The sequence below is a fragment of the Aspergillus caelatus genome (assembly GCF_009193585.1).
Source record: "Aspergillus caelatus strain CBS 763.97 unplaced genomic scaffold BDV27scaffold_92, whole genome shotgun sequence".
In the NCBI taxonomy this organism is placed as follows: Eukaryota; Fungi; Ascomycota; class Eurotiomycetes; order Eurotiales; family Aspergillaceae; genus Aspergillus; species Aspergillus caelatus.
This window is the reverse complement of record NW_022475355.1, coordinates 113,209-124,233: the sequence shown is the minus strand read 5'-3', so window position 1 is coordinate 124,233 and position 11,025 is coordinate 113,209. Positions and strand designations below refer to the sequence as shown.

General features: G+C 48.1%; 4 protein-coding genes across 4 annotated transcripts; 1 reads left to right on the top strand and 3 right to left on the bottom strand.

The window, feature by feature from the left end:
- Positions 1 to 1,551: 1,551 nt before the first annotated feature.
- On the bottom strand, positions 1,552 to 4,828 carry BDV27DRAFT_145413 (putative regulator of nonsense transcripts; the record flags this gene model as incomplete). Its single annotated transcript, XM_032070404.1, has 6 exons — positions 1,552 to 2,823; positions 2,863 to 3,198; positions 3,235 to 4,341; positions 4,372 to 4,443; positions 4,474 to 4,570; positions 4,629 to 4,828. 6 exons carry the CDS (start codon positions 4,826 to 4,828, stop codon positions 1,552 to 1,554), a joined length of 3,084 nt encoding a protein of 1,027 aa, XP_031927421.1.
- A 728-nt stretch (positions 4,829 to 5,556) lies between these two features.
- On the top strand, positions 5,557 to 6,644 carry BDV27DRAFT_128670 (snoRNA-binding rRNA-processing protein IMP4; the record flags this gene model as incomplete). The annotated part of the gene is made up of 1 exon (XM_032067030.1): positions 5,557 to 6,644. A coding segment is annotated over one exon (894 nt), but the record flags the coding sequence as incomplete, so codon positions are not given.
- Positions 6,645 to 6,893: 249 nt separating this feature from the next.
- On the bottom strand, positions 6,894 to 8,046 carry BDV27DRAFT_145411 (BRCT domain protein; the record flags this gene model as incomplete). Its single annotated transcript, XM_032070403.1, has 5 exons — positions 6,894 to 7,217; positions 7,309 to 7,409; positions 7,468 to 7,530; positions 7,602 to 7,814; positions 7,872 to 8,046. The coding sequence occupies 5 exons, from the start codon at positions 8,044 to 8,046 to the stop codon at positions 6,894 to 6,896; spliced, it is 876 nt and encodes a 291-aa protein (XP_031927419.1).
- Positions 8,047 to 8,310: 264 nt separating this feature from the next.
- Positions 8,311 to 10,949, bottom strand: BDV27DRAFT_115968 (bifunctional anthranilate synthase/indole-3-glycerol-phosphate synthase). Its single transcript, XM_032064662.1, has one exon. It carries the CDS (start codon positions 10,834 to 10,836, stop codon positions 8,512 to 8,514), a length of 2,325 nt encoding a protein of 774 aa, XP_031927418.1. The 5' UTR covers positions 10,837 to 10,949; the 3' UTR covers positions 8,311 to 8,511.
- Between the last annotated feature and the right edge of the window lie 76 nt (positions 10,950 to 11,025).

The window sequence follows — 11,025 nt, the reverse complement described above, 5'->3', positions numbered from 1 at the left end:
TTTTTTTAAAAAAAGTCTCCCTGACGGATTGACTTCATCTTTAATTATCTGCACCATCAGCACAACTACTGTACCGTGAGCACAACCCAACGTACCGTCAGCCACAGAACAATAATGCAAGCTAAGCATCACCTCAAACGTCAAAAAAATAAAAATAAACATAACCTGGTGCATAGGAAAGAACAGGCACCATCATTATGATGGATAATATTAGAATCATGCATGCACCTCAGATCCTAGTACTACTAGTACAGCCCTCAAGGATGAATAAGGGTGGTCGATCCCCCAGTGGCGCAGCTTTGCAATATCAGATTCGGCCGCGACAACCCGAGATGCATGAGCCAATCCTGTCACTCTCAGCTATTACCGATCCAGCTGGACCAATGTAGCCGACTAAAGGACGATAATGGATCAATCGCTGTTCATCTACTCTGTGGCTGAGTTGGTGGGTAGGTTTACTTTTTCAGCTGTTATCTAGAAGACTACATAAGAGGTTACTAGATCCTGATCTTCGGTTAGATGGTGCCAAGGTAAGAATTTGTAGATGCCTACTTCTGAGCTGCAGGGCGGTTTAATCTGGTCATTTACAGCCACAAGATAGCCAGCTCAGCGTGATTCTACCAGCCCATGGTAGGGCTTTGTGAGCCTACAGTGAAAATAACAAAGGTCCGGCTGCTGAGGACGTGTTGCTCTCTGAGGTATTAGTGCAGAAATAGCGTATAAACGAAGGCAACAATCATATTTCATTTGCTAGGGCTTAGCGACATAGTTGGCAGCGAGTCATAGGATAGGTCCTCCTGCCGACAAAGATCAAATCGTGTGAACAAATGTAAGGCAAACAATTACTCGCACTCCAAGGATATAGGAGGACGGCATCACCATGACAGTGTCACAAGCAAAGCAAAAGAGCTACTGAGAGAGTCAAGAAAATTGAAATAACACAAGTTGAGACGGAAAAAAGATAAAAGAGAAAGTAATGATCCATAGCATCTTCAGATGAGCTCACTCTCGCCATCAGCATGTGAAATTTAAGCTTTCCTGTAGCCTGAGAAGTCGCCTGCAAGCCGAACGAATCTATGGGCATTCCATTAATCATCAAATGACATAGCTTTGACAGCTAAGGATCAATTCGACAGGTGTCAAATGCATGCCAGACCACTACCACTCCCGCTTTGCTTCACGGAGGACCATATTCCTGCCAAGGATACTGGATATGTTCACCCCACAAATGGCACAGTCATTACTTGGACCCCTGGGAAGGTAACGGTGATATCTTAATATAGATATATGTATTGTGGAAGGGAGATACGAGGTTCGAGGAATAGTTTCCATCTTCCACCATTTGGCTGAGACATGTTTCCATTGATGCTACCCTGAAGGTGCGGGTTTGTCATGCCCAAAAAGACGGTCAACAACTCGAGCGGCCTCTCAGGTCACCGAAAGATGTTCGAGTGGCCCAACAGTGCTGCGAACAGTCGTATCCCGGGCTTTTGCGAGAGCTGCAAGGTTCTGGTGCCACCCAGACTAGCGTACAACGCAACGTTACCGCAATCAGTCGTAGTTTCCCCCTACCTGGCTCGCAAACGCCGTAGAAACGCTGCGTGTGTCGTCATCATCAATGATATGACCTGGTACACCACGAGTAACACGAATGCTGGCTGAGCTTCCACCAAAGATGCTGTTATTATCAGCAACACCAGGCTTGTAGGGTTCGCGAGCACCGGATTCGACATAGCGTTTCAAACGGTCGGACTGACTGAGACTGGGCTGTTTGCTCATATCATGGATACTTAGTCCAGCGAGACTCACGCCGCCCTGGTCGACACTCTTGCCATCGATGATGCTTGCAGTAACATCGGATTCTGTCGCCGCAATGGATTCACCAGCAATGCTAGGTGCTCCCTTCCCTCTGTTACCATTGGCCCGACGATTTCCTTGGAGGGTAGGCCAAGAGTCTGCGAAGTTCTGAAACATAGGAGGATATCCTGAAGGGATACCAACACCACCAAGAGCAGAAGAGTGTACAGAGGAGACATCATCAGGAATATAGCCCACCACGGATCCGGTGTCGTGGAAGTCGTTGCGGTGGCCATTTCTTCCATTCATCATTCCACTTGTCACGCTAGAGGCGTGGTTATAAGCCATCTGGAATCGCTGGGGCCCTCTATATGCCTGTTTAGGGCGGCTGAACTGGATTAGGGATTCCTGAAGATTGGACAGAGGGCCCTCAACCAAACAATGCCGTTCTTTGAAGTGCTGCAACAGGCAGTTCCACAAGGGATGTTTAGATAGCACCTTCGGGTTACCAAGGATCGCTAGACCATACTTCGCTCGTGTAAGTGCGACGTTGAGACGACGGGGATCACTCAAGAAACCGATGCCTTGGTGGTCGTTGGAACGCACACAAGACAGGATGATGAAATCCTTCTCTCGTCCCTGGAAAGCATCAACGGAAGCAACTTCGATTTCCTTGTAGTGTTCCTTCTTAAAGGTACCAGTTGCCTGCATGGAGCTAACGATGTAGCTACGCTGGCCTTCATAAGGGGTAATGATACCAATGTCTTGAGGCTGCACACCAGCCTTGAAGAAACGGGTCACAATTTTTTCCACATTTGTAGCCTCTGTACGATTGAGATAAGATGTTCCAGAGGCGGAAATCTCCTCATTACCCAAGTTCGACCAGAACATCATAGGATTGTCGCTGATGGGCCATGGGAAGTCAACATCACGACGAAGACGCTCAATAGATGAAATGCCGTTTTGCAGAGAGCCCTCGTAAAACATGTTCGAAGGGAATTCAGAAAGACAGGGATGCATACGGTACTGCACGTTCAAGCGGATAGGTGAGCAACCCAAAATAACGAGTCGCTCAAAAAGCGACTGGTTGAGACCTGCTTTAGCTGCTTTCTTGTTCATAATGACGGGCCCAAGTTGCTGATGATCACCAACGAGGACAACTTGCTTGCATCCTAGAACCAATGGAATCATACACTCCGGTTCGGCTGATTGAGTAGATTCGTCAATCAATACAGTGCGGAACTTGAGTTTCGCGAGGCGTGGGTCACCAGCGCCGACACAAGTGCAGCAAATAACGTCAGCGTTGTTCAGAATCTCGCGCTCCGCTGACCGCGTGAGCTGTTTCAGTCGCTTTTCGTCCTGACTCGACAACTCCCCGAGTTCCGACTTGAGCTGATTAAGCTTCAGGAGTTCAATATTACTATCATTCAAGCGAACTTGCTCATGCAGAGACAAGAAGCCAACGGGAGATTCCACATCTTCACGGGATTTGGCGGTTACACGCACTGTCTTCAGACCGGTTCTGTGAATACGCTCGCAGAGTTGATCAACAGCGACGTTGGAAGGAGCGCAGACTAGGACCTGGCCGCCATTAAGTTTGGCAAGATGATAAATGATGGTAGCTGAAGTGACAGTCTTTCCGGTTCCCGGAGGTCCTTGAATAAGACTCAGAGGTCTCTGTAGGACGCTCTTGACTGCGTTGATCTGGCTACCGTTTAGTTCTGGAAGCCCAGGGACACTGAACTTCTTGGGCATCTGGGTCTTCATTGGTGCAGCAGCGACCTCATGACCAAGGAGCCGATGGAAAATGTAACCAGAAACGCTCATCTCATCAACTGCGAACGTCTTCATGGCGAGCTGCATACGATCAAAGGAGGTGGACTTCCATACATAGTCGGCAGTAAAATTGTGTGTACACTCTGTAGGCACCGACTTATGATCTCCCTTTGCTCGCAATTCAATAGTAACCTCATCAGACTGGTTATTCGGGATCTTGATGACGTATCCAACCCCTTCCCACTTGGGCCGAAGTTCGCCAGTGTATTTCAGTCGCATTTCGTCTCCCACAGCCAGTTTGACGTCTCCAAGCTCAAGTTTTGGTAGAATGAAGCTAGCTAGATGTTTGTTGTTGAGACCAAGATCCCAACGCACAATCAACCCATCCTGCGACTGTGACTCCTTCAATTTTCGATCATAATCCGCCTCAATCTTGACGAGTGGTCCAAAAATGTTCTGATACTGGAAAGCATCATCATACCGCAAAAGAACAGGGGCAGGTTCGTCATCTACAGCGGTGGCCTTCTCGAGATCTGAAAACGTGGCTTGGGAGTTTTCTTTCCACATTTCCTCCAGTTTCGCAATGAGCTGAGGGCTGAGGTGGCGAGCTCGCAGTTGCTCCTGGTCAGATGGCGCAGCTACAAGCCATGGCAGAAACGAACGATCTTCTATTAGTGGTTGCCAACGAGAAGTATCCCAGTTCATGTCCTTGGACGACGGCATGGCGGCACAAGGCTGACGGCATAGTAATACAACGACCGTATCAGACTTCGCTGGGATGAACCCAAGAAGAAAGACATTCTTAGTTCCACAATTATAGCACTCCAAAATTGTATCTCCGAGAGACGAGGCAGGGTGTAATTGCACTTCCTTGTGTCGTGCTCGAACGAGATGGTTGACAATGTGAGAGGACGAGGTATTTCCACGAGCGCTGCAAAACCACTTGCTGCATGAGAGACATTTCACAACACTGCTCGGATTATGAATGCCGCAATATCTTCAAGGCGATCTAGAGTTAGCTAAACTTCAATCTAGTAATATACCATGATACTTACGCGCATGCATGTGGCGGAAGCTCCTTTTCCTCCTCTGTGTGTCTTTGATTTTCTGCATTCCCAGCAGCTGGAGCACTATTTGTACTTTCTAGGTCGTCATCCCCATTATCCGAGCCGTCATCGTCATCGTCATGCCTCCGCGGGCGGAGACCACCAGTTATGTCATCCAAATCCCTTGAATCATCGCCTAGAGCTGCCATCATCGATCGAAATCCAGATTAAAAAGCTCTCCCGGGAGTGGCAAAAAAACTCCTAATAAGGCGCTATCAAAGATCTGGAAAGCAGGAATGGTGCAAAGCCGAAACGCCCAGTCCACCACAAATCAGAGTCACGAGTCGGTCATACACGAACTTTCCTGATATATCGTTTGGGGGAATTTGGAGGTGAAAGAGCGTTAAGGGCAACCGGCCGTCTCAGTTGCTGAAGAAGAAAACGAGGCGGTAGGGAAATCTGTCTTGATTTATAAGATAACCCAGCGTGCCACAGTAGAGGGGCAAGAAGAATGAGAGGCTTAGGTCTAATCTCAGCGATGAATTCTTCCTGGTCTGGAATGGGCGATGCTTTGAGAAAAACTCACATGTAACTCTCACTGATCAGTAACCAAGTCCCTAATTCACCGTAAAGCCTAATGAAAGTGAGTCGGCCTGTCCTCGATGGTGGAAAGTTGTAATTCACAGGACTCGGCGATTCGATGGTTTGCGATCGGCTCACCTCGTTTTATTATCGGTCTATTTGCCGCCAAATCCCACACAGTACGGTGGCCTATGCGGACCACCAATGCAATTAAAAAAAGTTGCCCGCCAAAGACAAAGCTTCAACCAGTTTTTTAAAAGACATCCATCCAAACAAAATGCTTGTACGTTTTGGCCCTGTCATGATTTTAATCTCTTTCCTGTGAACTGGAAGACTTTTACTAACTGTTTCTTAGCGCCGTCAAGCTCGTGAGCGCCGAGACTATCTTTATCGGAGAGCGTTGCTTCTCCGCGATGCCTCTATCGCCGAAAAGCGAGCCCAGTTGAAGGCTTCGCTAGCTTCTGGAAAACCCCTTGATCCTTCCATCGCAAACGATAAACAGCTTCGCGAAGATTTCAAATATGACGAGTCTTTACCTACCACGGATAAGAAAGATAAGGATGCGGATATGCTAGACCTTGACGATGAATATGCCCTCACATCCGGAATTGTCGATCCTCGTCCCATTGTCACAACTTCTCGAAACCCGTCTGTCCGCTTAGGCGCATTCGCAAAGGAAATCCGTCTGCTTCTTCCAACATCGATTCGCCTGAACCGTGGTGGTCTTGTGCTCCCAGATCTTGTATCGAGTGCCAATGCTGCGGCGTTGACAGATATGGTTCTCCTGCATGAACATCGAGGAACCCCCACGGCGATGACCATTTCTCACCTACCCCATGGACCGACGGCTAGTTTCTCACTTCACAATGTCGTTCTCCGTGCAGACATCCCCAATGCTGCCCGTGGGACCGTGTCGGAGAGCTACCCCCACCTTATCTTTGAGGGATTCAAGACCAAACTGGGCCTTCGGGTAGTGCAAATTTTGAAGCATCTCTTCCCTCCGCGCGAGGCTGGAAAGGTTGGCAACCGTGTCGTCAGCTTCGTGAACAGAGAGGACAGCATCGAAGTGCGGCACCACGTGTTCGTGAAGACGAGTTATCGGGACGTTGAACTGGCCGAAGTTGGTCCACGTATGACCATGAGGTTGTTCGAGATCCGCGGCGGATCCCTGGAGAAAGGTTCTAGTGGTGATGTTGAATGGGCTCTTACACAGTACACCAGGACTAGCAGGAAGAAGGATTACCTGTGAGCCGGTTCGTTGGCGACGGCTGCAACGGTTTGGTGCGATGTATCTTTATCTTACGAAGACACAAGAAAGTCTGTCTTGGCGCTTAAGGTGTTGGAAGGTTTAAAAAGGTTAGCATTTAGCTGTTTAACATCACTGTTTACTATTGTATACCCGTCTAGAGAAACAGATACCTAGGTGTTCCGAATGGATGTCCGCTGATGTTGTATCTTCATGTTATCTCCCATATACAAGTTCTCTTCCGAATGTACCGGGCAGCCATATGAGACAAGATGGCATCAAGCAAGAGAATCTTGTAGCTTCGGCATTTGAAGCTCTAAGTACAAGAAAGAGACAGGGGAGCTTCTGGCTGGTTACTAATGGTTGCTGGCAGTGAAACAAAGTAGACTTCGTCCATCAGTAGCACTAAACTAGTCAAAAACTCGACTAAAACTGCCACTTCCAGATTACTTTCCAAATGCATCGGCGCTGCTGGTCGAGCCGTTCTGGATGAAGTCGAGGAACATGTTCGTGGTGGCTTCGTAGATGTACCAGCCCTCATGGGGAGGTACGAGGTTACCTTCACTATCTCTCTTAGGCTCGGGCAGGATTCCGTCCTCACGTAGCGCCCAGCTCTTTCCCGTATATTCTTCGAAAACCCGTTCAAATGCTGTCAGGGCCGTGTCCAAGCTGCTTCCGGTTGGAGCAAGGATCTGGGAGTTTGATTTACCAACACGGCTATATTTGCATTCGGTTTCATACGTACACGGTTTACCATTGGATTCGTAGATCTGTAGTTACCAAATTATCAGTATTGGCTGTGGAGAATAGATTAACCACCACAATCTGTCGTCAAGGACCAAATTCAGATATGTAACTAACCGTAAGCTGGAATCTCTCGTTACGCTTCGCGATTGTCTGTCGGACAAGCGTTGCCTTGTATGTTAGACAGGCTGTCATGTCCGTGTAAACATGATGTCCCGCTATATTTTCTCACCATCAGCACCTAAGCCATTCATACACATAGAGCAGAGGACATACATGTAGTGGAGCCTGCGTTTTTCCCACGGTTGACACCTAAAGGGCCTTTTATATTTGCTTTTCCTAACATCAATATACGAGTCCTGCTTTAGAAATGAAATGTCATTGGGTATATATGTTCATGGTGAGCTTACTAGTAAGCTTGCCTGCTGCCTGTTTTGTAGACTTACCCTGTTGCTTTGGGGTCTTCCTGGCTTTCTCCTTTGCAGCTCTCCTTTCCTCCTTTAGGATATTCTCAATGAGATATGCCTTTTCCCGTTTTGGTGTCCGGGTACGGGAAAGTAGAGAATCCTCCAACCATTCATATGATACTATCTTAACAGTCCCGAGACGTCTGGCTTCTTTGACTTTACTCGAATGCGTTAGGAAATCAAAAGTCTAGCAATGTAGGTTTGGGGACTAACCTGCAGGGATGTTGTTCATATAGGCGTCCTTGGCTGTAACTAGGTGCGTCACATCGTGAATGACTTGCTTAGAATACCTTCCGCCGTTTGCTTGAACCCATTGCGGAATTTTATTACCGCTGTCTCCGAGCCTCCCAGCCGAGCATAAGTGAACCCTTGCAAAAGACTTGCCCATATTGAATATATGAGTGTAGTTGGGCGGCTGGTTTCTGAGGCAGGATGGGTAAATCGTCGGAAAGAACTTGTAGACAAGGAAATCAGATGATCTGGCAAAAACTACATCTCAGCTAGGCTGAGTGAAAGAGCTAGCTTAGATGAAAGTAGGGAAAGAAATAGTCCGTAAGAACGGGATGATTCCTAAGGTCAAACTGGCAACAATGAGCACATTCCTGGTATGACTTCAAAGTGAGAGTTCGAGGGTTGTGCGCAAACCTTGAGTCTATACAGAACTGTTGGCAATAACACATCTGCTTTGAGACAGTTAATTGGATCTTGGAACTAGCTCATAAACCGAAAGTGAATTGTGGCCCGAAAATGAAGTGTAGAGTCATTACTCGAAAGACAAAATGAAACTCATTAAAGATCATCGCTGCGGATCTGTGACAAGTTGCTGGTATCTGAGAACAAAAAAGCCTATGGATTACTGTTGAAGTCCTCTCACTGCCTGCACAAAGGCATGGATTTTACTTGGATCCTGAACGCCGTCCGACTCCACACCAGAACTGACATCTACCCCAACAACCTTGTGACCTGATTTTCCTAGCTTCCTAATGGTGTCGGCAACATTTGTGGGATCTAATCCTCCAGCCAAGATAACACGCAGGCCAGCATCGCTGTCCAGAATATTCTGAACACCGGACTGATCGAGCAATTCACCCGAGCCACCAGCTCCAGAGTCAAGTAAGGGCAAGGTGTGGTAGGCTCTTCGTGCAATTCCAGTCTCGTCAAGACCGAATTTGCGGATGACAGGCACCGGTATTAATCTAGTCCATTCTAATGGCTCAGAACCGTGTAACTGAACCACGTCGAGCTCAAGCTTTTGTTGCTGCTCCAGGATGTATGACAATGGCTGATTCTGGAACACGCCCACGAGCAGAGCGCGGTTGGGATGGCGTAGGGCATTAGTGGAATGATCAAAGTAATCAACCGAAGCTGCAGTTGGTGTTCCTTGAGTCGTCGAAGCGGCATGAGGGACAGGTCGCTTCGTGGACTTCACAACTTGAGAAATTCGAAGAGCAACATCATCTGAAACAGTTCGCTTTCGTCCATGTACCTGAATAATACCAACTAAATCAGCACCAGCCTCGATTGCCGCCCGAGCCCCATCTTCAGATCGTGTACCACAGATCTTGATTAAAGGCGAGGTTCGAGAAGTTTTAGCAGATTTCTCGGATGTCCCCCCGAGAAGCTCTGCAACAAAAGCAGATGTGTCAGATGCCCGCATAAGTGCCTCTCCCACGAGAATTGCTTTGACGCCTTCCTTCTTGTAAGCCTCGACATCCTTGGGCCCGGAAATTCCACTAAGAGCGCAAACAATAGTATTCTCGTTAACCTGATCCATGAGACGACTCGTGGTGCCGAGATCAACCTCGAAGCTTGTCAAGTCTCTGTTGTTCACGCCAATCACCTCGGCTCCAAGCTGGACCGCAATCTTCATTTCCTCCGGAGTATTAACCTCAACGAGAGGCTCCATTCCTAAGCTGCGAGAATAGTGATACAATCTTGTGAGAAGCTCGACGCTTAGCATCTTCACGATGAGCAGAATAGTATCAGCCCCACCAAGACGGGCTTCTAGAATCTGATATTCGTCGAAGACAAATTCCTTTCTCAAGATTGCAGGTCTATTTGTAACTCCTTCTAAGCTCTGACGAACGGCACGCAAGTCGTCAATGCTACCTTTGAACCATTCTGGCTCAGTGAGGACAGAAATAACGCTGGCGCCGGCCTTAGCGTACTCTCTAGCCTGGGCAGGGGCGCACGCGTTCTCTGCAATCATACCCTTGGAAGGGGAAGCGCGCTTGATTTCAGCCATAAGAGACAATGGATAAGGTGATTGTCTTAGACGAGCAGGGAATGAGACTTGTGGAGGAGCAATGTTGAGGTCGAAAGCAGCCTGAAGATCCACAGGCCGTTGCGAAGGAATAGTCTTCTGGATGGCAACAGCAGCCCTGCGGTGATCATATATCTTTTCTAAGATGGAAGTCTTCTTGTCTACCTTCGGCGTGCTATTTGAGGCAGCCAACCCAGTAACAACAGAAGTGCCACTCTGTGCACTGGATTGTTTGCCGTTACCCTCCCATGTGCCCGCCGTAAGTTTGAGGAAGTTCCTAAACATCCCTCGGCCGTACTCGGTGAGAATACTTTCAGGATGAAACTGGACGCCTTCCACTGCAAGCTGCTTGTGTCTCACACCCATGATAACGGTCTTGTTACTGTCCTCACCCAACTGGGCGTAAGACGTTACCTCCAAACAGTCAGGAATCGTTGAGTGTGTTCCAGCAAGGGAATGATATCTGGTCACGGCTAGGGAGGCCGGCAGCCCTTCATATGCACCTCTGCCGTCATGTTTTATCACCGACGTCTTACCATGCAAGATCTCGCCTGTGACATCGACTTTGCCACCGAAGGAAGAGATAATGCATTGCTGACCCATACAGACACCAAAAACCGGTACCTTACCACTGAAGTATTGAATTGCAGCATTACTGATTCCAGCGTCGGTTGTCGGATGGCCCGGACCAGGACTGACGACCAATTGGGTCGGCTTTTTGGCGATCAACTCTTCCAAGGACAATTCATCATTGCGAAACACCTGGACGGTGGCGCCCTCAAGGACCAGATACTGATAAACATTCCAGGTAAAAGAATCGTAATTGTCGATCAAAATGACATTCGATGCGCTATCAAGCCGTGCGGCTTTAGTGGGATGGTGGGGGGAATGGTCAATGAGATCGGAGCCCGCCATGACGAAGACCTGGATCTGAGAGGCGTATTAGTCAATAAGTGATAAGAACAATATACGTGAGAAGCATATGTGCAGACAGCAATCTATCGATCAAGCAATAACCCTAACTCACCTTTTTTGAAGGGTTGGGCAACGAATTGTGTAACGCGGGGAGTTTGACTCACTGAAGCCGCATCGGATAAATCGCCT